The sequence below is a fragment of the Panthera tigris genome, chromosome A1 (genome assembly GCF_018350195.1).
Source record: "Panthera tigris isolate Pti1 chromosome A1, P.tigris_Pti1_mat1.1, whole genome shotgun sequence".
Classification (NCBI taxonomy): Eukaryota; Metazoa; Chordata; class Mammalia; order Carnivora; family Felidae; genus Panthera; species Panthera tigris.
Window position 1 is genome coordinate 80,771,654 of NC_056660.1, and position 26,399 is coordinate 80,798,052.

A 26,399-nucleotide genomic window follows, 5' to 3' on the forward strand; every position below is an offset into this window, starting at 1 on the left:
ATGCTGGACACTAACCTCCCCGGAACACGGGGTAGGACCCCGCGCCCTTCCCATCATGACGTCACAGCTCCCCAGACATGGCCCTCCCAGCACGAGGGTGCAGGACCCCACTCACTTCCTGCTGTGAGGTCACAGGACGCTGGACACTACCCTCCCCAGAACACAGGGTGGGACCCTGCTCACTTCCTGCCGTGATGTCACAGGACCCTGGACATTCCAGGGTATCCTGGAGACCGAGGTCTTCAGGGCATGGTCTTCCTCCTTCAGCTGGAGGGAACATGGCAGGAGACAGAGGAGTGACCCTGTTTGTCCTGCTGCTGTCCTGCTGGCGCCACACGGAGCCCCAGCCCATCAACATGACTTCAGGTACAGTCACAGGTGGGTGGCTGTTGGGCGGGTGGGAAACGCACGTCTCCCTGGGGCTGGGTCAGGCCCCTCCCCACCTCCCCAGTTTCCCATCCATTTCTGGGAGAGAATGAAGCGAGTTGAAAACTTTTTCTACCTTGAAAGTCCTTTTCAAACTCCAGAACCCCATGGGGAAGGAGCGTATGCGATGTATTTTCACTTGTTATCACAGATGATTTCTAGGGCGCCTGGTGGTTCAGTCAGTTGAGCGGCCGACTCTTGATTTGGGCCCAGGTCTTGACCCCAGGGTCATGGGATCCAGCCCCGCATTGGCCTCCGTGCTGAGTGTGGAGCCTGCTGGGGTTTTTCTCTCTCTCCCCTCTCTGCCTCTCTCCCCTGCTCATGCACATGCTTGCTCTCTCTCTCTCTCTCTCTCTCTCCCTCTCCCCCTAAACTAAGGAAACAAAGACAATTTCTAACCTCCCGAAAGTCGAGGGGCAGCACAGAGACCCTGCCGCCCCCGCCCTGTCCGCCACCCCGCACTTCCTGCACACACACACTGCTGCTGTCCCGGGACCTTGTAGTCCTGTCCAAATGGTCTTACTGCTTCACCTAAACCTTTTCTTGCTAACGTGAGGCAGTTGTCCCTTACACGCCGGTGTCATGAAGACCCGGACAAAATTAACGGAAGCCTGCACAGCAGCTCATCCTGGCTGCACCCGATCCGCCGTGGTCCCCAAATGCCCTTGTCAGGGAGGGTGCCGATCACACCCAGGACGGCCCCCACGTGCCTCTGGCCCCGGCCCTCCCATGCTGGCCCCTTCCTTGTGGAGGATCCGAGCGGGGACAGGCCGGTCGGGACGGGATGGGACTCTGTGACTCCCCAGCAAAGCATGGCAGGGAGGGGGTGCTCTGTGACCCCCCCACCCGACTTCCTGCCAGGAAGCTCTATTCTCAGGCCACCCAGCCACTCCTACACTTGCCACACAGGTCACCACAGATGGAAGGAACGGGGCAGAGATGGTCCCCCAGCCCCAGCTCCCAAGGATGGCTGAGTGGACCCTGAAGGCTCACCCACAGGGTTTGGGGGGCTCCTCTGAGAGCAGGACCATGGGTGCTGCCCGAGCCAGCTCTGTGTCCCCTCCCACCCTTGCCACGCCCACACGTCCGGGTTGGGGGGCGGGGGTTGGGCCAGGCCGCAGTCGGGCCAGAAGTCAGGTGGTCCTGAAAGGACTGAACATCCCCAACTTCCTTTTCTTCAGCAAACTGAGCTCTGAGGCGCTTCCCAAGGACAGTGTCCTTTGCGACGCCGTGGGTGCGGATGGGGCTGTAACAGGAGGGGGCCGTGTGTCCCCCATGGGAGGGCGTGTCCCTCCAGGCTGCTCCTTCCTGCTCAGACTGTCACGTGCCAGTGCCCTCGGAAGGTGCTCCCAGCGTTCAGTGACGGAGCACTCCTCCAGCCCTAAGGCAGCCCGCCCCTCCCCGACCTGGTCTCCTGTCCAGACAGGGACACCCTTAGGTGACCGTCATGGTCTTCCCGGCTTGAAAGGCCAGTTAAGGGCAGTCTCTAAATCATTTTCTGAAAGGAAACAGTGGGTTTCCTTATGGGCTTGCGGCTGGGGCGCAGGGGAGCGGGAGTACCCGTCTCCGGGGGTCCCAAACAGACCAGCTCCGGCCGCTGACAAAAATCCAAAGGTGGAGACAGTGGTGGTGACACGAGAAAGGAGTTCATTTCGGTGAGGCCGACAGCCAGAAGACAGCGCGGACTGGTATCTCCAAGACTGTCTCCAAATGCAAAGACCCTTCCAGGTTTATCTGCAGAGATGTGGGACAGAGGCCAAGGCACAGGCAGATGGACAGGAAGGGTCATGTGCATCATTGTCATGGGGTCCATCACGTGTGGGCTCCGGCCGGCTCAGGCAGTTTCCATTCCCATCAGAGGAGGCTTTGCCCTCCGAGTCTTGCTTGAGTTAAGGGAGAAACTGGAAATGAGAACTTCATCTATTAGAAAGTTTGCAGTCAAAACGGGGATGGTTGAAGTCCCCCCCCCCCCGGGGGCTTACCGCCTCCCAGGGCACTGGTGACGTTGGCCAACATGAGCCGCCCTGACCACGAGGAGAGACGGGAACGGCAGCCATGGGCCTGGTTTGCCTTGTTTTCCCCAAATTAACCACAGCACAGCCGCAGAGGTCAGCAGCGAGTCCTTCCCCGTGTCCGGGATGCGCACTGTGCAAATATGGAGGAGTAGTCAGGGATCCTGGTAACTCCGGCGCCCGGCGGTTTGAAGCCGAGAGACTGTCAGTCGGAGGTGACAACAGGCGAAACACGCCACAGCCGCCACCATTGACAATGCACTTTGAAAACCGTGCGGGTATTCTAGAGCATAAATATTTTTCTGCACACGCTTGCTGCCTGACTGGCACAATACTCCCATTATAATCACGGGACAGACACAGAATGAAAAGAGTATTTTTGACAAAGTGCTCGCTCGACGCAGCTGTGCCCATTCTTAATGACTCATTAATGCCTCATCCTCGGCGAACTGTACTTTTGTTTGCCTCGTTGCCGGGAGGTCAGCACACTGGGAAGCGATTGTCATCTCCGTGCAGACCTCCTTGCAGAGATTTCCGCATTGTTCTAAGCCCCGCGTGCAGATGAGGCCATTGGTATGCAGATTGTCCGTCATTAAAACCATTTGAAAATCAGCGTCGTCACTGGTTTACTGTTGGAACGAGAGTCTGCAGACGCCTGCGAGCTCTGTGCAGCCGGGCAAGGTGGCGCTGCCCAGCGGGTCCCGGGCGTGCCCTCTCCCCTCCCCGGGGGCGGGAGGGGAGGCTGACCTTGACCCTGAGTCGAGGAAATGGACGAGGACACCCAGCTCTGAGCAAAAGGAGTAGTAGGGAGCCCCCGGCTGGTGCCGCTGTGCGGAAACCCTCACTCCATGCACTGTCGGGCCCCCAGTTAGGCCAGGGAGGCTGGGGGTCGGGCGTCCAGGGATCCCACGGAAGTCTGCCGTCTGGCCCGGCCGGCTCACCCCTGAGACCCCATGCCTTCCCTGTAAACAGACCACCTGGAATCGCTCTGCTTCTGAAGGGGAGAGAGCCAGTGGCCAGTCTCTCTGGGACCCCCTCCCGACCAGAGAACCCCCACCGTTCCCCAAATCACGTCCCTAAGCTCCCAGAGGCACCGGCCTCTGGAGCCCTTTAGAAAGGACGTCCGCGTCCCTCTTGGTTGGCTGTCCGCGGAGCACGTGCAAGGGCAGTCATCCCTGGTGCCAGGACGCGTGTTCCCTTCTGAGGGACGGTGCCAGCGAGCACTGCCCCACACGGCAGGAGTCAGAGCACAGGGCACGTCCCTCTACCACACGGCCACCTTGCCCGCCACTTTCCGGATGAGAACCCAGTCCTGGGAACCCCTTGCAGGCCTCTCCCCCCTGCAGCAGGCTGGTGGGTGCCGCAGAGAGAGAGATCAGTGCAAATTCAATGAATTGTTAAACTATTAGGGTATTTATTTCCCCCCTAGGTCCAACCACTGAAATGCCACCCAACTCAAAAGATCAGGAGGATATACCTGGAATATTTGGTAAGGAACCTCCTCATATTGGTATTTGGCCTGTATCTGGAGGGGTGGGTGCCTGTGAATGGGTGCTCCCCAGAGAACCTGGTGGCACAGGTGGAGGGTGTGATTTGGTTTGAGGTTAGAACCACACGCCATGGCCACAGCCATGGCCACGGCTTCAGTGCTTTCACCTGAGTCAAACTTCCAAGAATTCAGGAAAGAAGTAGAATTTTAGGCCATTAGACGCAAGAAGGGCCGTGGAGCATCGCTTCTGAATGCAGGTCCCCAGACCAGCAAACTGCGCCAGCCAGGAGCACGTAAGAAATGCCCAGTATCCAGCCCTCCCCAGAAGCCCTGCTGTCCTGGGAATCGCTGACTTTAGGGCTGCTCAAAAGAAGTACAACGCAGGCCACACATACGGTTTTAAATTGTCTAGTAGCCATATATTTTTTAAGTGTTTATTTTATTTTTGAGAGGGACAGAGAGAATCCCAAGCGGGCTCCATGCTGCCAGCACAGATCCTGATACGGGCCATGAACTTAAAAACTGTGAGATGACGACCTGAGCAGAAATCAAGTATCAGATGCTTAACCGACTGAGCCCCCAGGCGCCCCATCCAGTAGCCATATTTTTTTTTTAAAAGAAGCGGGTGAAACTTAATCACATTTTGTTTGATGTTATCATTTCAACGTATAACCAACATAAAAGTACTAATGAGGTATTTTCAGCCTTTTGTCACACAGAGTATTCACAGTTCGGTGTAGTTCATGCTTAGAGGACATGTCAGTCGGACACGCGTGGGTCCCACATGGCCAGAGCTACGGGGCCCCCAGTTCTGGTCCAGCCCTCACTTCACATTTGTAGAAGCCCCCTGGGCAGAGAGAGGGCTCCCGGCAGTCTCCCTCCTGCTGGGACGGCTCTCCCCCTAGGCTCCGGCTGGGGACTTGGACTTCCCTGGGTCTGAGCAGGAGCCCTAGAAACTCAAACAGCGGAGTGCCTGTCTGGTGATGTGGGCTCTTTCCAGCAGCGTCTCTGCCACGACGTTGGACTTTGCTGCATTTCCAAGTCTGATGCAGCAGAGGCCCTGGGAAATCCTCTCTGACCACCAGAGGGATGGTAGACAGACAGACAGGTGGATTGGCAGATTACATGAATGAGCGAATGAATGAATGCTCCAGTTTGCTCTGGGGCTACTCCGCTCATCTCCGCGCTTCCCGTCTCAGACTCAGAGGCAGTGGTTCCAATGCCCACAGGTGCCTCAGTCCCCCTGAAGCAGGTCCTGGCCGTAAAACGACAGGACATCAGCTCTGTGTGTGGTTCAGGCCTTGGGGAGAACTCAGGTGCATGGAGGCCCCTGCCCCACGCAGGTGTGAGCTTAAAGGTGTGACTTAGATGCCCTTAAAAATGCTACGTGCAGGTCAGGTAAGTCTGAGGGTGCCAGACCTGGAAGGGCGAGGCCTCATCAGGTGAACTTTCCAGCAAGAACGGGGCACCAGCAGGTCCACGAGCGGTGGAGACAAACGCTCCCAAGTTTCCTGGGGGCTCTGACCATCCCGGGCCCCGCAGGACCATAGTCCTGACACCAGCACCCCCTCCATCCCGTGGGCTGACCCCCCAAAGTCCCGGCTACTGTGGAGAAAGTCGGAAAGGATGAGTCACTGGGATTTCTGATCAACTAAGCCCAGAAGGGGAGCTGAGGCTCCCACTCTACCCACCCACACTTCTCCCGAGTGGGGACGGGAGAGTAAGACATCCGTGTCTCTGGAAATAAGTGAGGCCACCGCGTGAGAACAGCAGGGGCTGCCCATTCAGAGCTCCCTGTAGCAGGCGTCTGCCAGGCCACCACCATGTGCATGTGGCAGAGACTCAGGTGAGTGGGGCGGGGAGAGCTCAAGGTAGAAAGGAGGTGGCTGGGGGCGGGGACCCTGGGGGAGGTGCTGGCCCAGGACAGCTTGGGGGGTGGAGGGGGTGGGGAGGGTTGGGAGAGGGCCTGGGGGAGGTGCTGGCCCAGGACAGCTGCGGGGAGGTGCTTGCAGGGGGACAGACAGCTTAGGGGAGCCCTGAGGGAGGCCTCCACCTCAGTCCCCAACTGTACTAAGGGCTTTCCACATACACGGCTTTATGTGACCCTCATAACACGCCTGATGAGATAAGACAGACCCATTTTACAGAGGAGAAAACTGAGGGTCCAAGTGGAAGCTGCCTGGGTCGTGATCCAGTGAGAGTGAAACCAGGACGTGGGTCCCGTCTGTCTGACGCAAAGCCCAGTGCGCTTACGTTAGAAGCTTCCTGGGAGCTGTCAGGGAGGCGTAGAGGGAGAGAGAAAACAATGCTGCATTCTGCAGAAATCGGGAAAGACCGTGTGCCTCCAAGCGGACGGCTTGGGGAAAGTCTCAGAGGGGACAGAAGGACAGAGGGGCAGAGAGTAGAGGTAGGACGGCTTTCTAGCCTCGTGTCTTTGGGGAACAAAGTTTATTGTCCAGGGCATCTGGACGCCCTCAGGTTTTCAGGAGCTGTTGAGGGGGGCAGTGGTCTCCCACCCCAGACAGGGCTCTTTAGAGACCCCAACCCTGTCCGTCTCCACGGTGCCCCTTGAGTTCCGGTTTCTAGTCCCGCTTCACAGAGTGCCTTCGGTCCAGGTAGAACAAGAGGGTACCTGTCCTGCTCCGCTGGTTCTGACATGTCCTTATGTGCTTTTCCCAAGATGAAATTCTAGTCCAAGAGATGTTGAATCCAAATAAGTCATCAGTGGCTGGAAAGCACATGACAGCATCAACATTGTCAACAAAGTTGTTCAACGATAAAAGCAAGTATACATTTTTTAAACCTGTGATTGCATTGCGTGTACTCCTAGAGGTCTGTGGTCTAGGTCAGACCTAGAGGTCTGATTGTGAAGACATAATCCTACCAGTTTACATTCTTTAAGCCCAGCTTACTTCTGGGGCAAAAGCAAATGGCGGTGTGCAAGAAACAGGTGTCCGGAACCCTCTCTGTAACCTTCCCGAGATTGAGGCGGCCAAGCCGAGGCTGGCAGAGACGAGTTCCTCTTATTTTGGGGTGGTCTCGGGGGTGCACACGCAAGCAGGCTCTTGTGCTCAGGATGCAAAGGCGGCTTAGCCACTGCGGGAACGGGGGGGACACATGGAAACGGGGACTTGCGACCACCCGCTCACTGACACGTACCTAAGCGTTGAGAGCGCGGGCAGTGACATTGACCCCATTGCAAGCGGGACAGAACAAAGGTCTGAAGAACCTGCCCGAGGCCACACCGCTAGTAGTGAACGTGGAGAGAGAAGGCGCTTTTCCAAAGGGCGGTTCCGTGGAGTCCGGGGTGCGTGTCGATCAGTGAAACAGCTCGCTGAGAACCAAGACCCAGTATTTGGCTGACAGTTGCTAAGGGGAGGCCGGGAGCAGAAATCCACAAGCAGTGCGTGAACTGTATTCAGCAGCCGGGAAGTTCAGCACTTTCTTGCAATTGTGCGCCCAGATGTGAATTCCGGTTCCTGGGACGAACACCACCCAGCATCTGCTGGGGCCCAAACTGCTGGGTTCAAGGCGGTCAGATGACGCCTGACTCCGGTACATCTCAACTTTCCAAGGCACGTTTTCAGTAGACCTTGACAACTGTTAGCGTTCCGTAAGATACAGTGTGGACCCAAATGTTCGTGTGTGTGTAATCAAAAATTTGTTTCCTTATTTTTTCCATGGTCTTCATCAAAGATGACAGCATGAATGAGAATTTTGAAGTTGGTGGCACTCAGAATTATCATGGACTCTCCGATAATTCACAATTCTCTATTGGCAGTGAGGACAAAATTTTCAATAATGGTAAATGCAACACGGTAATGCCCTTGCCTTAGGAGAAGGTGGTGGGGAGGACAGAGGAGCCAGGCAGATGTACATGGGGAAGTCCCCGTCACGGAGGATGAAAGCGTGGCTGGGGAGAGATTGAGGCTGCTTCACTCCAGTTGGGCTGATTTCCCATCTCATCGAGGAACCGCCTGCCCACCACCCCTGCCCGTGGTTCTGACCCAGAGAAGCAGAGCCTGGCAGGAAGGTCCCGGCAGGCAGGTGGCCACTAGCCGGGAGGAAGGGCCGCCACACTGCCCGCCCCTCCCACACGTCAGCTGGGTACCTGCCCCTCCCTGGGGGGTCAGGGGTTGGGCAGGGAGAGCCAGTGTCGCCCCCGCCACCAGGGAGGTTCCCCCGGAGTGAGGGAAAGTGTCCCTCCAACGGCCAAGGTTGCTGAAATGAACTCCAGTGTTCAGGCTTTGAGGCTGAGGAGCTAGCCCCCCACGGGGTGACAGATCTTTTCCTCACCCTAAAGATGACGCAAAAGAAAAGTGCCCATGTAGCTCGCGGGACGCCTGGCCTGTGAAGGGTTGTGGCAGGCTCTAGAGAAGAGAGCTTGTGAAATGGCAGCTTTCTGCTTCCATCACTCCTTCTGTGTTTCTTTATTGGGATTTTTGCCCTGAGGAAGAGCTTGTACCTTATTTATTCATTCACTTACCCCAGATTTGCCTTGGGGGGGTCCCTCCATTTGGCTCTTTGGTCCTGTTACTGTGCCCCCTCCTTCTGAACACCTCCCCACTTTCTGGCACCATGAGGTGTTCTGGGCCTCTAGCCCCCCGGCCCCAGCCCTGGAGTCGTGATTCTTTTTCACCAAAGGATGGAACTTAGAAACAAAGAAGTGGGTGTCAGGTGGACTTGAGTAGAATGTCATTGCCTCCTTCAGCAGGCCGGGCTGGGAAGTATGTGACCACACACAGAGACACACACGCACGCATGCACATGCACACGCAGAGACACGTACACACAGAGACACACACTCGTGCACACGCAGAGACATGCACACACAGAGACACATATTTGTGCACATGCAGAGACGTGCGCACACAGAGACACACGCTCGTGCACACAGACACACATGTGCATATGCAGAGACACATGCTCGTGCACACGCAGAGATGTGCACACACAGACACACACTCATGCACACAGACACGCGTGTGCACATGCAGAGACACACGCTTGTGCACACACAGAGATGTGCGCACACAGAGACACGCAGTACACATGCAGAGACGTGCACACACAGCTAGACACATGTACACAGATAAGCACATGCACACACAGACACACATGCGTGTGCACACAGGCACACGCAGACGTGTGTGCGTATGCAGACCTACAGACACACATGCGTGTGCAGATACAAACACACACAACCAGTCACGCACACACAAATGTGCAACACAGGCGTGCACACGCACAAACACAGAGGCACGTGCACACGCAGCCATATTAAACTGTCTCCCTCTTTCTCTACGTAAAACCATGACCTGCAGCTGACAGGCCTCCATCCCGCTCCTTGGAACTTTCTTAAAAATCTGGCTCCCATTTCCACAGTAACTGAAGCACTTGCTTAGTCTAGAGACTTCGGATTGCTCCCCCCACCCCTTGGGAAAATCAGATTGGCCAACAGGAGAGCAGTGTCAGTAAGGAGTTCTTTGTCTCTGTCTCACGTGTGGTTCGCAGGGTCACCCGGGGCACGTCTTTCCTCCCGCCCTTTCTGTGTGCCCCTCGTTTCCCGTGAAGCCAGGCTCATTCCTCATGCTGTTGATGTTAGATGTTTGTATTTGAATATGTGGGCATTACTATGGTTTTGGAGGTCATCATGATAGACAGAGGTATGTACCAGAATCCGCTAGTGGCCCACCACGTGCATGCCTAGTGGGCCATCCCCACGAGTCCCGTGTTCCCTTGGGCTCAAATGAGATTCATGTACACTCAGATCACCTCCCTTGTTAGGTGAGGGCGCCCACCAGGCTCTGCTTTGTCCCCTCACACCAAGCTGGGAGCCACCGCACACCCTTAAGGGAGCTGGTGCCTGGTTCTCCAGCGGGGCACGCCCCTGTGCCAGTGAACCACGCCTCGTGCCTGCCGTCTTTCTACTTGTTTCCATTTTACATTGTCTCTACAGTTCTGCAGGGTGCCACGGCAACAGCCTGCTGGGCGTGTGTTTGCATGTTGTTGGAGATGTAAATTCTCCTAATTGGGAGGTGGGGCCAGCAAACAAGTGAATACAAGGTGTTGATAGATGATGCCTGACTTGATACTTGTGCCATGGCTTTCCAGAACACGTTATTTTTTAAAGCTTATTTATTTATTTTGAGAGAGAGAGAAGGTGCAAGTCATGGAGGGGCAGAGAGAGAGAGAGAGAGAGAGGGAGAGAGAAAGAACCCCAAGCAGGCTCCTCACTGTCAGTACAGAGCCCAATGCGGGCTTGAACCTACGAACCGTGAGATCATGACTGGAGCCAAAGTCGGACACTTAACCGACTGAACCACCCACGCGCCCCAAGAACACATTTTTAAATAAAATTTGAAAATGATATTGCATTTCAACTTAATGTTCGAAAATAAAACATGGCCGAAATGTTCATAAATGTGTAATCAAAACACTGTCTACCTGTTTTTTCCATGTTCGTCATCGAAGAACCCAGTACTGACCAGAGTTACCGACTCAGCAATCCTGAGGGTTACAGTGAATCACAGTTCTCTTCTGGCGGTAAGGACAGAGTTTCCAATGACAGTGACTGTTGACTCAGTAGCTACCTCTGCCTGCATGCCGGGAAGATGGGGCAGGAGAGTCAGTCTGCCTTGCTGCTGTTACAAATGAGGACATCTTTGCCCTGTGTGCTGTAACTGTTTTCTTTGTGTATTTGAATGCTGTTGATTTTTGAAGGCTAAGTATTATTCTGCTCTCTTCTTAAATCCTTTTATTGTTTCAGTTCATTTTAACATTGATGCTTTAGGGTTTTCCAAACATACTGCATTATCACGTACAAATAGAATTTTCTTCTTCTTTACCAATGTTTATGCATCTCATTGGTTTCTCTTGTCTAATTGCATTAGGTCATGTTTCTAGAACAGTGGTTGGAAGTAGCAGAGTTAGTGGGTTTCAGTGCCTCATTCACAGTCTTAGCAGAATAAGTTTAGCCAATAAGTAAGATTCTGGCTTTAGGACAAAGACTTATGTATTTTCATGTGTAAAAAAAAAAGTATCCACCAACTTTTTTACATTTTGTCCCGACTATTTTCATTATCTTTGGCAATGCTGAAGTTTTTTCTTTAGATCTATTAATGCGGTGAATGATGTATGCATGGATTTTCCAGTGTTGAACCAACCTTGCATTCCTAGAACAGATCTCACTTGGTCATGTTCATCCTGCTCGTTGGTGTTTTATTTAGTAATTTTGCACCCAAATACAGTTCATAGGTGGTATTAGTCTGTAGTGTTTTTTGGTACTTTTTATCAGATTGAAATGTCAGTGTGATACCTGCCTCATAACAAAGATTTAAAAATTTTTTTTCTTTCTTTTTGAATCTCTTAGAAAATTTAAAGAGCATTGAAACCATCTGGTCTTTTCAGACTAGTCAGAAATGCCCTGTGAAACCATCTCATTCTGGTGCTTTTCCTAGAGTAATTACTCAGTAACTCTCTATTTCTTCTAGGCAAAGTGATTCATTTAATCTTTCTTAATCAGATGCAGTCAATTTTAGCAATGCATATTTTTTTAGAAAAACATCCATTTCTTCTGTGTTCTCAAACGTATTTGCAAGGAAGTCTCCAACTCATCGCATTATTTTAAAAATATCATTTGTTTCTACTGCTATTTCCCCCTTGTCATGTCTTATTTTATAAATATATACTCTTTTTTTATCTTCCTTATTAGGTAAACCAGCATTTTGTCTAATGTATTAATTTCTTCCGAAGATCTAGGGTATTGGCATATTAACTAACTACACCGAGTTTCCATTCTGCACCCCTATTTATCTGTGTCTTTGTCATTACTATTTCCTTCTTTATGCTTTGTTTGTAGTGAGCTTTGCTGCCTTTCCCAGTCTTCGGGCTGAGTGGCTCACTGACTTCATTTTACCAATAAGTGGTTGGTGCTCTGCTCTTTAAATGTGTCCCATAGATTCTCATATATCATGTTTTCATTGTCATTATCTCCCAGAAATTCTACAAATTTTAGTGCATAGTTCCTTTTTACCCAAAAGTTGTCTGAGAGGTGTTTTCTGATTTCTAGGTAGTAGGGCCTTTTCTCTTTGTTTCTGTTAATAATTCCTAGTTTGATTAAACTATGATCGGGAAGTGTTTTCAGTAGTGCTACTGTGTGGCTGATGTACATTTTCTTTGTGACCTGACATTAATTTCTGTGAATGCTGCGAGAGCACTGAGAAGGTGTGCACTCTGCCGGGGAGGTAAGGGTACTTGTAGTATCTGCTTATTGATGATGTGGTTTAGGCCCCTCTGTGCTCACCTCTTCTTTTCTCCCTAATCTTTCCCTAGAATGGGGTGTAAATCCTCCCACTGTACACATCCTTGCATTTCCTGTAGTTTTTGTTTTACGAGCGTGATTCTTGTGACATTTGGCGCAAGGATGTTCATGAGCATTATCTCTCCGTTATGAACTCTAGCTTTCAGTATTAAAAAGAGCCCTTCTTTGTCATGTTTAATGCTTTCGGGCTTGGATTTTACTTTCCCTGATGTAAGGGTCACTACCACCTGCTTTCTTGTTATTTCAGTTTACCTGCTGTGTCTTTGTCCATTTTTTCATCTTTACGTAAATAAGCTGTCGCGCTGTAAGTACACAATGTGTACTTGGATCTTGTGTTAGCCCTTTCAGTGAAGAGGAAACCGCCTCATGAAGTCCAAAGCCTCCCTCCAGGGGGAGGTGTCGAGGAAGCAGAGCCTGGGCTGTGACGAGGCCCCAGGCCCCCAGTCACTTCCTCTTCCTGCCACAACCTGAGCCAGACTTTCGAGCGTTTGGAAAAAGCTGAACAGAAGTGTTAAGACAACTCCCACTTCAACCTGGCCCCTAAAAACTGAGGGAACGATGCACAGTAGAGCTGGGGCTCTGGTCTCTGGGGAAGCACGGCCCCTGCTTTGTTCCCTGCCCGCCCCCCACCAGCCCCACGAGTCCCCTGTGTGTTCCCAAAGGGGCTGCTGTGTCCTCCTTGTCACCCAGCGCTTTGTACCAGGCAGGTGTCCGTGGGCTCTGGATGAACCAGCTGTCAAGGGGATCCTGAAATCGTGGGGTTCATTTGAGCAAAACACTGGCCCAGATGCCACTGTGGGAATATGTGGAGGAAACGTGGATCCATTAACACCCAAAAAAGGCAACATTCCATAATGTTTCACAACTTCACAAGCCACTGAAAGGCAATTCGATAGAATCGTTGCGTGTTGGGCGTGGTGGGTGCTCTGGGACCCGTCGGGGGACCCAGGGAGGCCCGTGTGATGGTGGAGGAGCCGACTGGAGAACCAGGAGAAAAACGGAGAAGGAAATCTTTTCTCTAAACTCTCGGACAGCAAAGGACAAAGACAGGCCGTGGCAGAGCAAGACGGGATGAGGACATGAGCGCATCCGGAGAGAAACTGTCTCCCTCGTGAGAGTCAGCGCCATGGGCTCCCCAAGCCACCTTTCCCCAGGAACCGGCCTCCTGCGGGGGCACCACGCGTGGGCCAGGAAATCAACTTCCCAGGGGCAGCGACACTTGTAAGGCCGGTGCTGATGAGGCTCCTGTGCCCGAGACCCAAAGGGCCAGGTCCCGCCGGCGGGGAGCTGTGAGCACGTGAAGACCATGGGCACAGGCGGCCCCCCACCCTCTGCTAGCCCCCCAGGCTGCTCCAGAGGCTGTCCTCCTGCGTGCTGGCTTCCTGTGCTGTTGAGACCCGTTGTCGCTCTGTCCTGGGGGCAGAAGTCCCAGACGAAGGTTTTGGCAGGAGGCTCCTTCCAGGCCGTGAGGGAGTCCCTCCCACGCTCTCCCAGCTCTCAGGGGTCTCCCCAGGCCTCCTGGGTTCCCTGGCTTGCAGCAGCCTCCCCGACCCCTGCCTTGTTACCACATGCCTGCTCCTTACGCACTGCTCTGCAGCTGAATGTCCTCCTCTAATTATGACGCCAGTCACGCTGGATGGGGGCCGCCCTGCTACCCGTGGGCCGGCTCTGAGCTGGTCACAGTTGCCGCAGCCCCGTTTCCACGAGGCCACCACGTGAACTCTAGGGCGCCCCATGACATCGCCTGGCAGTGGACACCCTCTGTCAGTGCCCGGAAACAAGCCCGGGGTGTCCTGCCGGATGTGGACTGCAGTAAAAAAGAAGTAAATGCTCTGCCGTCTTATTTTCACTAAGAGATCGTGCGAGGGTCAGAGGAGCCTTGTCTGGTTTGCTGGGCTGTTCTCGGTCCCGGTGACCCAGGGCCCCTGACGCCCGGCCCTGGCCAGGGAAGGGCGGGGACCGTGGGGTCCTGCGGGGCGGTGGTGGTGGGGAGGCCCCAGCTGGCCGGCCGGGAGGTTGTTTCTGAGTGATCGGTTGCCTGGAGCCCCGCCCCCACGTTCCCGTGAGGAGGCTGTGGTCTGGGTGGGACAGTGACGTTGCAGACTTTGGCCCGTGAGCAAGGACGGACCTGTGTTCAGTGTTGCCAGGCCGCTGCTGTGCTGCAGACTGAGAGCTGTGGGTGTTATTTGTGGGCTGCACGTGCATTTTTGCCCCGAGCCACGTTGTTGTGGGCGAGAGACCCTGAGGCAGTTCAACCAGCACGTGGTTGTCAGTGACAATAGCAATACTTCTTCAGCCCGTCCTTGAGTACCTCGGGGTCAGAGACACAGCCCTGCAAAGTCGTGGCTCCCACATAGTGGGGCAGGTGCTGAGGAGGACGGGGACAGGTGACCTGTGGACGGCCCGATACTGTCGCGTGCGCAGTCTGAAGCTTTGAAGGAGCAGGGAGTTGTGTGTGGAACACATTGGGGTGGCGGCCCCTGACCACCAGGGGAGGAAGCCACCGTCACTCCTCTCTCGATCCAGGAAAGCAGATTTAGTGGCTGTGCCACAGCCAGTGAGAGAACAGCCATCGCCCAGGGGATGCCTCCTCCATGACTCCAGGTCCGACCGCGACAAGCGTGGCTGCTTCTAGGAAACCCCGCGGCCCCCGGAGGCCCAGAGCAGCACAAGCAGGGCCCCCCACAGGCATGCTCTGGAGGGCACCACATTGCCCCAGGGTAGCTGCAGACAACAGGCCCTCGGCAGAGACTTCCCGAGCGAGTGGGCAGGAGGGTCGCTGCTGACGCCGGCATCCACCGGGTCTGGAGTCTCCCAGAAGCCGCATAAGCATAGTCCTGTCCTCAGAGCTAGCAGACAAGACTAAGAAACCCACCGTGTGGAGCACGAGGCGTGTATCTGGGTGATGGCGATGTCAGTGGAGACGCACCGATGGACGCTCCAGGTACAGGGACAGGTAAGGGCCTCACCTGAGAGAAGGAAAGCTTAGTGTCTACAATGATCTTTTGACTTGAAAAGCCGTCACTTCTGTCCTTCCTTGGGAGGAACCACAGGATCCCACGGTTGTCTGCGAATGTTTTCTAGTCGAGGCTTCTATCCACTCCCCTCTGCGTTTACTCCCTGTACTCCTCCGTGTGCATCCACGGAAGGGGGACACGAAGTCCAGAGCTCCGCTAACTGTGATGGGCCCTGGCCTGTGCGCCCCTCCTGGACAGGCACCAGGAGGCACCCTTCACGTGGCCCCCGACCTAGCACCCGGCACAGCGGCTGCTGCCTGGCGTTTGCCGAATCAGCGAGTCAGCAGGTGAATAGTGCAAGTGTCGTCAATGGTGCATAAGTATGAAAGGTAATCGTCCCTCCATGACTGTTACAACCATTGCAGCAACAGTGACGTTCTCCCCCTCGGAGCGCTCACGGTGTGCCTGGCCCCGTCACATTCAAATCACCCCGAGGGACCTCACGGCGGTCCTATGTCGGGACCTCAGGCTGGGGAGCCAAGGACCTAGCCCTGGAGATTCACACCGCTTCCAAGGGCATTGGAGAACCCGGGGCCGGGGCTCCCCTGCGGCTGCCTGGAGCAGTGAGGACCAGCTCTGTGACCAGTTCTTGGTTTTTCTGGCTCTGCCCGTGGCTCTGCAAACCCTGCCTCCACCCGTCCTGTCTTTCCCACCTGCGCTGTGAGTGTGCAGGACGGGTGCCAGGGAGAACAATGGAGGTGATTTTACCTTTCAGGTGTCCCTGCAGGAAATGATTTCCATCTCAGAAGCCAGCAGCCAGCGCTTCCTGCCTCCCTGGGGTGCCTCGGGGGAGGGGCCCTCCCCAGCTTTTGTGGGCACATCTATCTAGAACTTTCTCATGGCCACAAGATAACATCATCTCCAGTCCAGTGCTCTGGGCCAGTGAGATTTGCGGACACTCTCTTCCCTTCACACTGACTTTAGGACGAAGGGGACTTCTGCTCGTTTATCGTCCTAGACCCCCAGGTGTGCCGTGATTTCATCTACACTGGGTTAGAAGTCAGTTCATGTCATTTGTAGACAAACAGGCCCCTTAGAAACCAGTCTTCTTCTTTGTCTCTGGTCAACAGCGAGCAGGTTTTGGAAGCTTCCAAATTAGAAGGAGTGAGTAGATTAGAACACCTCCCTGAGGACTAGGGTCTTAGGCTGAGCCACTAGAAATGACCATGCAGATCAAAGACGGTCCGATACCCGCTCCCGGGAACCTTTCGGGGCCCCTGTGGCTCAGCGTAGCTGGGCACCCCCAGGCGTCCCTTCTCTCCGAGCCCACGCAACACGCAGGCCCCTCTGGGAGCAGGTGTGCATCCTGGGCCTGTGGCCACAGGCGGGGCATTTCCCGGAGCTCCAGCCCCCGCCCCGACGGGCACATGGGTGGCTCTCAGCGGGGCGGTCAAGCAACCCCATGTGTTGAGGACTCATTGCTCAGGGCTACGCTGAGCTCCACCACCGACTGCCCCAGAGACAAAAAAGTATAGACACCACAATGTCGTCCTCCTATGCCACACCTGGGGACAGCACGGCAAGGAAGGTTTAAAGTAGGCTCCAAGGAATGAATCTCTAATGTGAAATTCTGGCCGCCACAGCAGGGCACCTCTTGGAAACTGACGGGCTCTCCTTCCTGGGCTGGAGCCCTTCTCTCCCGCTAAGCGATAGGTGGGACTGCTCATGTGATATGACCGTCCCCTGGGGGCATGGGTCATTTTCTGCTTGATCTCAACCCCGTGGTGTTTGTCATCTGCCAGTGGAAGTCCAGCTAACCTTCCTGCCATCCTTCTCGGCGGAATGGGCCTGGAAACGGACAAGTGTCTGTGGGACATGGGACGTGGGAAAGAGTGCAGGGCAGAGAGGAAGAGCCTGTCAGACCCCGGCTCCACCGCCTACTGGCTCTGCCATCTTCGAACCTGTTTCATCATCTGTAAGCTGGGAGTCATAGTGCCTTAAACTGTGGGGTCATTGGGACAATTAAATTGGTTGAAAAGGTAAGAACTTGGGGCAGATCTTGATTCATAAGAAGTGTTAGGCGTTATTACTAGACTTTCTGTGTTTTAGTAAGATTCAGTGCGATACAGGGAAATTCATCCTTTCTAGAGTCATGTAACCATCACCACAAATGACATACAGAAGAGGTCCATTACCAGAAAATTCCACGCTGCTTCCACAGAGCCCTAATATACTGACCTGTGTCCTGTTTCTGTAATTTTCCCCCTTCCGGAATGTCATACACTACAAAGACCATGTAGACCTTTGAGTGTAGCTTCCTCAACTAGCACAACGCATTTGAGACGCATGCATGTTTGCCCGTAATTATTCGGTTCCCCTCACTGCAGCCCCTGCTGGCTTACTCACTCACCAGCTGAATGAGCTTGGGAATTACAAATAAAGCCACTGGAGATATTCCCATACAAGGTTTTGGGTGAATAAAAATGTTCCTTTAGTTTAGGTAAACAGCTAAATGTATGGCAGCTATATTTTACTGTATAAGAAACTGTCAATGGGGGGCACCTGTGTGGCTCAGTGGGTTGAACGTCTGACTTCAGCTCAGGTCATGATCTCAGGGTTCGTGGGTTCGAGCCCCGTGTTGGGCTCTGTGCTGACAGCTCAGAGCCTGGAGCCTGCTTTGGATTCTGTGTCTCTCTGTCTGCCCCTCCCCCGCTTGCACTCTGTCTCTCTCTCTCTCTCTCTCTCTCTCAAATATAAGTAAAAACATTAAAAAATTTTAAAGAAGAAAGAAAGACACTGTCAGCAGAAGTTGCATCCCTGCTAGCAGAATTGGAGCGGCCCTGGGTCCTCCTCAACACTTGAGATTTTCTGTCTCCAGGCCGCTCTAGCAGACGCACAAGAGTCTCACTGTGGCATGGGTTTGCACTTCCCTAGTGACTGGTAATCCTGAGCGTATTTTCCTGTCTTTATTTGCCATCTGAAGATCTCCTTTGGTCTAGTGCCCATTTTCCTTAGTCTGTTTTCTTACTGTTGAGTTTTGAGATGTGTTTACACATTCTGGATACAAGTCCTCTGTCACGTGTGTGATCGGAAAGATTGCCTGCCAGTCTGTGGCTTGCTTTTCATTTGCATACCAGTGTCTTTCAGAGATCAGAAGTTCTTAACATTGGTCAAATCCAATTTATCAAGTTTCGTTTTCAGTGTCAAATAAGAAATCTTCGCCTCATTTAAAGTCACAAACATTTTCCACGTTCTCTTCCGGAAGTTTTAAAATTGTAGATTTTACTTTAGGGCTGTGATCCATTTTGAGTTAAGTTGTGTATATGGTGTAAGATAAGGATTCTTTTGTTTTGGTTTGATTTCTTGCATATTGATGTCCGGTGCCAACACCATTTTTTGCAAAAACTCCTCTTTCTCTGTTGAATTGCCTGTGCACATAGTTGACAATCAACTAGTCATTTGTGAGCCTGTTTCTGGCCTCTTACTTTGTGCCACGGAGTTAAGATCTACTCTTTTTCAGGTGTCACATTGTCTTGGCTACAGTACGTTGATACCAAGATTTGAGATCAGGTAGTGTCCTCCCGCTTTGTTCGGATTTTCAGAATCAACTTGGTTATTCTGGTTTCTCTGCCTTCCCGTATACATTTTAAAAGTGACTTATTAATTTCCGCAGCCCATTCTGTTGGGACTTTGGCTGGAATTGCTATGAGTCTATACATCAGTTTGTCAGGCACCGACTTCTTAACCATATTCAGTCTTGCCCTCTGTGGAGGACTCTGTGTATGTAGGTCCTCTTTGGTTTCTCTCACCAGAGTTTTGTAGTGTTCAGCATAAAGACTTTGCATATGTCTTATTACATTTATGCATAAATATCTCATAATTCTTGATGTGATCATAAATGATACTGTTTTTTAAATTTCAACCCCCGGTTAGTCATTTCCAGTGTATAGAAATGTGATTGTTTCGTACAAGACTCTGTAACCTTCCCCCTTGCTCAGCTCACTCTTGTGTTCCAGAAGCTTTCCTGTAGATTATTTAGGATTTACTGCTTACTGAATCATATCATCTGTGAATAGATTTTTTTTTCCTTTCCAATACATACACCTTTTATTCATTTTTCTTGCCTTACCCCACTAGTTCCAGTACAGTGTTGGAGGTTAAATACGAGTGGTCAGAACGGGTGCCCTTTCATAAATTAGGTGTATCTAATTGCAAGCATAGAGGACTTTTTTGGTAAAAAGTCAGATAGCAAATATTTTAGTCTAAGAGCAATATGGCCCCTGTTGCAACTACTTAACTAGAAGCAGCCAGAGACCACACATAAAAGAACAGGTGTGGCTATATTCCAACAAAACTTTATTTACTAAAACCAGTGCTGATCCATACTTGGCCTGTAAGCCACGTTTACCAACCCCTCGTCTACTGAAATGATCGGTTGGTTTTTCTTCATTCTGTTCATATGGCGAATTACATGTCTTGATTTCTTTTTTTTTATTTAATTTTTTTTTAACGTTTATTTATTTTTGAGACAGAGAGAGACAGAGCATGAATGGGGGAGGGTCAGAGAGAGAGGGAGACACAGAATCCGAAGCAGGCTCCAGGCTTTGAGCTGTTAGCACAGAGCCCGACACGGGGCTCAAACTCGCGGAGTGTGAGATCATGACCTGAGCCGAAGTCGGCCGCTTAACCGACTGAGCCACCCAGGCGCCCCTACATGTCTTGATTTCTGAGTGTTGAACCAGGCCTGTATTTTTGAGATAAACCCGTGATACAGTTTCCTTTTTTATATCCTTTGGATTCAATTTGCCAAGATTTCGTTAAGAATTTTTGCATTTATGTTCATGAATGATGTTGGCCTATAGTTTTTTCTACTCGATGCTTTTGTCTAGCTTTGGTTTCAAGGTACTAATGGCCTCACAGAATGAATTGGGAAGTACTCCATTTCCTTCAGTTTTCTAGATCTGTCTGTATGAAATAAATATTACTTCTACATAAAATGTCCGATAGGATTTACCAATGAAGACATTAGGTCCTGTAATTTCTTTGTGGGAATGTTTTTAAGTACGCATTTTATTTCTTCTGTAGATAAAGGGCTGTTTAGTGTATCTGTATGTTCTTTGGTGAGCTTTGGTGGTTTGTGTCTTTAGAGGAATTTTCCCATTTCATCTAAATAGCGGTCTCTCAACGCCCTTTTTAATGTCTGCAGGAACCATGGGGCTGTCATTTCTCTCACTCTTGATATCAGTAATTTGTGCCTTTTTTTAAATCCCTGGTGGTCTGATCAGTAGTTTATCAATCTTATTAATCTGTCCAGAGAACCAGGCTTTTGGTTTCATTTTTCCATGTTGTTTTTCTATTTTTTTTATCAGAGTGATTTTTTTTCTTTTAATTTTCTTTTTTTTCACTGCGAATTTTGAGGTTTTTCTCTCCTTTTTTTAATGACTTGTTAATGTGAATACTTAGGTCGTAGACTTGAGCCTAACTCTCTTTTTTATTGTGAATGTTTAGTTCCTTTTAATTCTACTTTAATCCCACCCTACAAATTTCAATATGCTGTGTTTTTATTTTTGTCCGTTCAAAATGCCTTATAACTCACCTTTTAAATCTATTCTTTGACCCGTGGGCCATTTAGAAATGTGCCATTTCATTTTCAAATATTTGGAGACTTTTCCAACACCATTGTGTTACCGATTTATGATTTATTTCTGTTTTGGTCAGAAACACACAGTGTATGACTTAGATCTTTTTAACGCATTTTAAAAAACTTTAAATATGGCCCAGAATACAGCGTTCTTTAGCAAGCACTCCCATGTGTGCCTGAAAAGAACGTGTACATGTTGTTGATTTGCGGAGTCACAACAATTATAAATGTCAATTAGATCAAGTAGCTGAACTACCTTGTTCAGGTCTCCTACACCCTTATTGAGTTCCTGTCTCCCCATTTACTCGACTATTAATAGAGCAGAATTTAAGTCTCAGACAATCACCGTGGATGTGCTCACCGTGCCTTTCGGCTCGACCAGTGTTCATTTCACGCCCTTCGAAGCTCTTTCATTGCACTTCATCCGTATGCATAAAAATGTGGAATTGTTCTATCTTCTGGATGAATTACTGCTTTAACAGTAAGAAATGACCCTCTTTATTCCTGGCGATATTCTCTGTTTTTGTCTAATATTTAAATAGCCACTCTAGCTTTCTTTTGATCAGTGTTCGCATGGCTGATCTTTTTATTTTATTTTTTACCTCCTTGTGCTTTATATTTAAGGTGGAATTTTGTAGACAGTGCATAGCTGTGTTTTTATGTAATTTGACACTCTGTGCTTCTTGAACATTTGCAATACGGTGTTACAATAAATTTTGATATCCTTGCCCTCTAATTCTACCTATAGAGTCATTTCTGGGCCAGTTTTGATTGGTTGACTCTGGTCATTATAGGTCATATTTCATTGGTTATTCTCATACTTGCTCATTCTTGTTTGGATGCCAAGTATGAATCTCACTTTCTTGGATGTTGGATATTCTATTTTTAGAAAATATTAGCAAGCCTTGCTCTTGAACCCACTTAAATAACTTTGAGGTTCACTTTTAAGCTTTGTTAAGACCAAGCAGCCCTTACCCCAAAGGCTAGTATTCCCCGATACCGAGGCAGTAAAACTCTACCCGATGCCTGTGTATAATGAGGCTCTTTACGTTTACCAGCGAAGACACCAACTTTTTCTGGCCTGTGTGAGCTCTGGAGATTGTTCTGCCACCTTTTTGGGTGGCTTTTGTTCCACGCTAAGGCTTCCTGTGGCTTCTCACTGACCCCTACTCAGCTGGAGACAGGGCCACCCTCTGCAGTGTCCGCGTTCCCTCGCCTCTGCTGCTCAGGCCTCCCCAGCCCCTCCCCTCCTGGTGACACCACAGGTCTCTGCCTACATCCTCCCTCATTACACAGGACCAGAAACACTCCAGGCAGGAACCAGAGGCTCATGGGAGCCCCTTGGCAGTCCCTCCTCAGGGGTCACTGTCCCTTGTTGCCCATTGTCTGATGAATGGGAAATCATTGTTTCATATAATTTTTCTAGTTTTTTTTTTTTTGTTTTTTTTTTTATTAAATCGGGAGGATAAATCTGGTCCTTGTTACTCCCATATTTTCCAGGCGTGAAAGTTCAAATAGTAGGCTCTCACATATAGGAAAAGCCCTGCATTTCAACCCTGGTCAAAGCTTCAGGGTAGCCTAGAAGGAGCAGAAGCCAGGGGCCCTGCCTGCCGAGTGCTTTCCCAGCTGGACCACGTGCCACCTCAGTGACCTCAATGCTTTGTGTCCCTGGGGTCTCATCCACAACTGGAAAGTAAACATTTCCCACAAGCCTCATCAGTGCATTGCTGTTCAGGTGGAACCACACCTACACAGTCCGTGTAAATGGCACCATAGCACGTGAAGTCCTAACTAAAGATCGTAGTCCAGAAATGAGCATTTTGAGATGCACATGTTTTATACTTATTAATGAATTATGTGTTTCCCTAAAATTCATCAGTCTGAATTATCCACCAAAATTTCCTAAGCAATTTCCTCTAAAAAACATAAATGTGGTTTTAAATATTGAGCGAGAGTATGATGTTGGCAACAATCTCCGTCACCAGAAGGACACAGAGGTGGATGGCAATTGTGGCCTCCAGGAGGAAGCTGGAAACGAGGCACCAACTATTGGAAATGGCCTTACTTTCCACAGTTTTTTTTATTTTTTTCAGATTTTCAAATTCTACCATGGGCTTATAATACTTATAAAAATATGAATTTGTTACCTTAAAATAACTTTGAGGAATGTTTTAAAAGCCAGAAGCACTGGCGCGCCTGCGTGGCTCAGTCGGTTGAGCGTCCCACTTCAGCTCAGGTCATGATCTCACGGTTCGTGGGTTCAAGCCCTGCGTCGGGCTCTGTGCTGACAGCTCAGAGCCTGGAGCCTGCTTCTGATTCTGTGTCTCCCTCTCTCTCTGCCCCTTCCCCACTCATACTCTGTCTCTCTCTCTCTCTCTCAAAAATAAATAAACATTAAAAAAAAAAAAAAAAAAAAAGCCAGAAGCTCCTTGAAGGATCTGCCGAGAACCTCTCTCTCTTGTTGCTGGAACAGCCAGCCCCCTGTGTGCTATCCAGAACGTCCAAAAATGCCCCACGACCCAAAGCACCACTCCTGACCTCTGGAATGTGCCTGGACTTCGGGCTCTGTTCCAGCCTGCGTGCCGCGCGGGACACGGATAATTTTATGCCCTAATCAGTGATTCGCGGCTGGCCTTCGCTGTAACAAAAGATTCGTCCTCTTGCTCGGTGAATACCTGCTGAGCACGGGCTGGGAGTCTCCAGGCGAATGAGGGGCTGCGCTTTTATAAGCCCACAGAGCAGCCGGCCACCAGGCAGGACCCGCGTGGTGGACAGATGGGCTGGCTTGAATGTTTTCCTTGCGTCTTCCTGCTGCGCTCAAGTGGAGTTTCGGGAAACCTTCAGGATGGCAGTGTCCTTGTTATGCTTGGAGAGCGGGGCAGCCAGGAAGGAGAAGGGGGAGAGCGCCCGGGCAGTGGCAAAGGCCACACCCCCGGGGAAGGGAGCCTCGTGGGCGGGCCGTGTGGGCCTCTCCCCGACGACCCGCACCGTGAACCCACACTCTGCCCTCTCTGCAGCGGTGAGATGGGCCCCGCGATTCTGGGGTAAGGGCGGTTCCGGGATGGGGCGTGAGATGTCATAAAATACGCGTCCGAGGGACCGGGAGCATCACCTGAAGGACGCAGGCTGGGGCGGCAGCATGAGGAGGAAGCCGCAGGGCCGTGTCCGTGACCGCCCGGGGCCGCACAGGCCGCAGCTCTGGCTCGGGGGCAGGCCGCCCTCACCTGCGAACTGGTGTCCCCAGAGCTGTCATTCTGAGGCTGGAAAGGTGTTTGGAATCGTGACTTAACCCTTGACCAAATCCTGATCATTGTACTTATATTTTCCCCACAGGAAAGAATTTAAAAAATGATCAATATAAAAAAACATCAGTTCTGGACAAAATCCTTCAAAACATTGGAAAATCTTCAGGTAAGTGGAATAATAGATAAGTGGGTCCTTGTGCTGGGATGCCACCCCCGCCGCGGAGAGAAGTAAACCGTCTGCTCCAGGGGACAGCTCTCTGGAGGGGCAGGTGACTCAGTCCCTGGGCAGACTGGCAGGGACCCCCATGGGTTTCCTGTGTTGTCAGTGCAGGACTCCTGGCCCATTGAGTCCAAATTCCATGAGTCCTGGGCCACGTGTGGGTGTCCCCTCCCTTCTCAACTGTCCCTGGGACCTGTGGGCCCACCACTACATACCACAGGACCAGGCCCACAAGGTCCCCAAGACTCCCACCTGGGGAGTCCCACACCTTTGAGTGCCCCCGCCCTCTGCCCTCCCCACTCCTCCCACCCCTGCCCTTTCAGACAACTTCCTAATTGCTGAAGTTGGTCCACGAATTTCCTCTGGTGGCTTCTGCCCCGGCCCCGTGCTTCTTCCTGGAACTTTCCAGAACACTCCTGAGCCTCTTCTCCAGGCCAGTCCTCCTCCTGGCCTCCCAGCCTCTCCCAGGTAGACTCTGTAGTCCCGTAGACAGTTCGAATCAGCACCTCCTGCGTTCTTTCTACCACACACCATTAGTTGGGTCCTCGTAGAGCCAAGTGCAGGACCAAACACTTACACCTGGCCACCTTCATTCGCCTCCATCAGTGCTCACTGGGCACCTACCACGGGCCCACACCATTCTCAGTTCTGGGGACTGAGCACCGTGGACACGGACCCCTGCCCTCGAGGCGCCCGCATTCCAGAGGAAGGTTAGATCGCCCTCCGCTCCTGCCTGCTGGGACACTTCTGGGTCCAGCATCTTGCGGTCAGCCGCTCCTTCAAACACCCCTCCCCCAACCCGTCATCCTCTTGCGGCCAGCCTGCTATCTTGTCCTTTGTTTAAATGCCCAGCAGGGTGGAGCCACAGACGGGTCACTAGAGACCTCGCATTGTGTGACTGGTCACCAAGCAGCCAGGAGCCACTCTGTGCGGGACCAGAGCCAGCCCTGGGGCCCTGAAATTGCAGGCCCCCCACGGTCTGCACCTCCCCCCAGTGGGACAGCCCAGTGCAGTCGGGGGTTGAAAGGGGGGTGAGCGGTTGCCCTGCCCGCCACAAACTTACCGACCGGTACTGACATCCAGCCACTTTCTGCTGCTTTAGTCAGATGTCAGGGAGACTTTGCCAAATCCCCAGTCCCCGGGCCCTGAGAGTTCTGTCGTTGAGAACAGGAACATCCCTATGGCTCCAGTGTCTGAGGCAGGACCTTTCCACATTGCACGTCCTGCACGTTGGTCCTGGGCCTGCCTGTCTGGGGGATGGGTGGCGGGCACTCCTCTGGTGCTAGGGCTGGGGGCCCAGCGGTGCATGCACGGGAGGGACCGAGGTCCTTGACCTCCCAGAGCCTGACATCACAGGACTGCGTCCACAGGGGGTGCCCCCGAGGGGAGGGGACACCCCCAGCCCAGCCCAGTAGTGTTCAGAGGGGCCCCCACCGGGTTTGGAGGCAGAAGGCCATGGCAGTGAGGCATTAAAGGGTGCGGTCTGGCCCCCACCCGGTCCTACCTCCGCGACCGCCTCCCCACAGCTCCTCCCCTCTCTGCATCCTGGCCTGGGCTCCCCAAGATCCTGCCAGGGCTCTCCCCACCTGGCCCACTGCCACCCTCACCCAAACCCACACCTTCCCCTTCTCCCTCATGCAAACAGTGCCTCCGAGTTTGCCCTGACCTCTTGGGGCTTTGGCTTGCCCCCTGTTGCCTCTGCACCCTTGCAAGCCTGTTTCCCCCCACCCAGGACTCTCTCTTCCTGCGGTTCCTTCCAGCCCCACAGCACCTGTGACTGCTGCCCACAGACTGGGGACACTGGAGGCTGGCTTCACGCCTGTAGTCCTGCACCAGTGGGACAGTCCAGGAGGGTCTGAGCCACAGGATGAGCAGGGCGCCTAGGATTTCTCAAGAAACTCTCTCTCCAAACAGGGAGCTCTTCCCAGTAAGTGGAAGAGGAGGGTGAAGCTCCGAGGAGACGCAGAGGATGGTCAGCAAGGCCACCCGCCCCGAGGGAGCCCCCTCAGCAGGAAACTCCAGACTTCGTGAGACCCCACAGCCCCACCCTCAGGAATAAAGAGCATATATGTGCACATACTGTTAA

The 26,399-nt window shown here is 52.1% G+C and overlaps 1 protein-coding gene across 2 annotated transcripts; it reads left to right on the plus strand.

Moving 5' to 3' along the window:
• Window positions 1-42: 42 nt before the first annotated feature.
• Window positions 43-26,399, plus strand: SPACA7 (sperm acrosome associated 7). Of its 2 annotated transcripts, none has more exons than XM_015544690.2 (7): window positions 43-378; window positions 3,868-3,927; window positions 6,608-6,709; window positions 7,624-7,731; window positions 10,402-10,473; window positions 24,182-24,259; window positions 26,228-26,399. In XM_015544690.2, exons 1-7 carry the CDS (start codon window positions 78-80, stop codon window positions 26,242-26,244), a joined length of 738 nt encoding a protein of 245 aa, XP_015400176.2. In that variant the 5' UTR covers window positions 43-77; the 3' UTR covers window positions 26,245-26,399. The 2 variants fall into 2 exon arrangements, with proteins under 2 accessions (XP_015400176.2, XP_007075348.2); XM_007075286.3 differs by having other exon boundaries at window positions 54-366.

Coding starts and splice junctions, on each gene's coding strand:
- SPACA7 (XM_015544690.2), top strand. CDS start 78: ATGGCCCTCCCAGCACGAGGGTGCAGGACCCCACTCACTTCCTGCTGT. Junction 3,928..6,607: donor GGATATACCTGGAATATTTG/GTAAGGAACCTC, acceptor GCTTTTCCCAAG/ATGAAATTCTAGTCCAAGAG. Junction 6,710..7,623: donor AAAGTTGTTCAACGATAAAA/GCAAGTATACAT, acceptor TCTTCATCAAAG/ATGACAGCATGAATGAGAAT.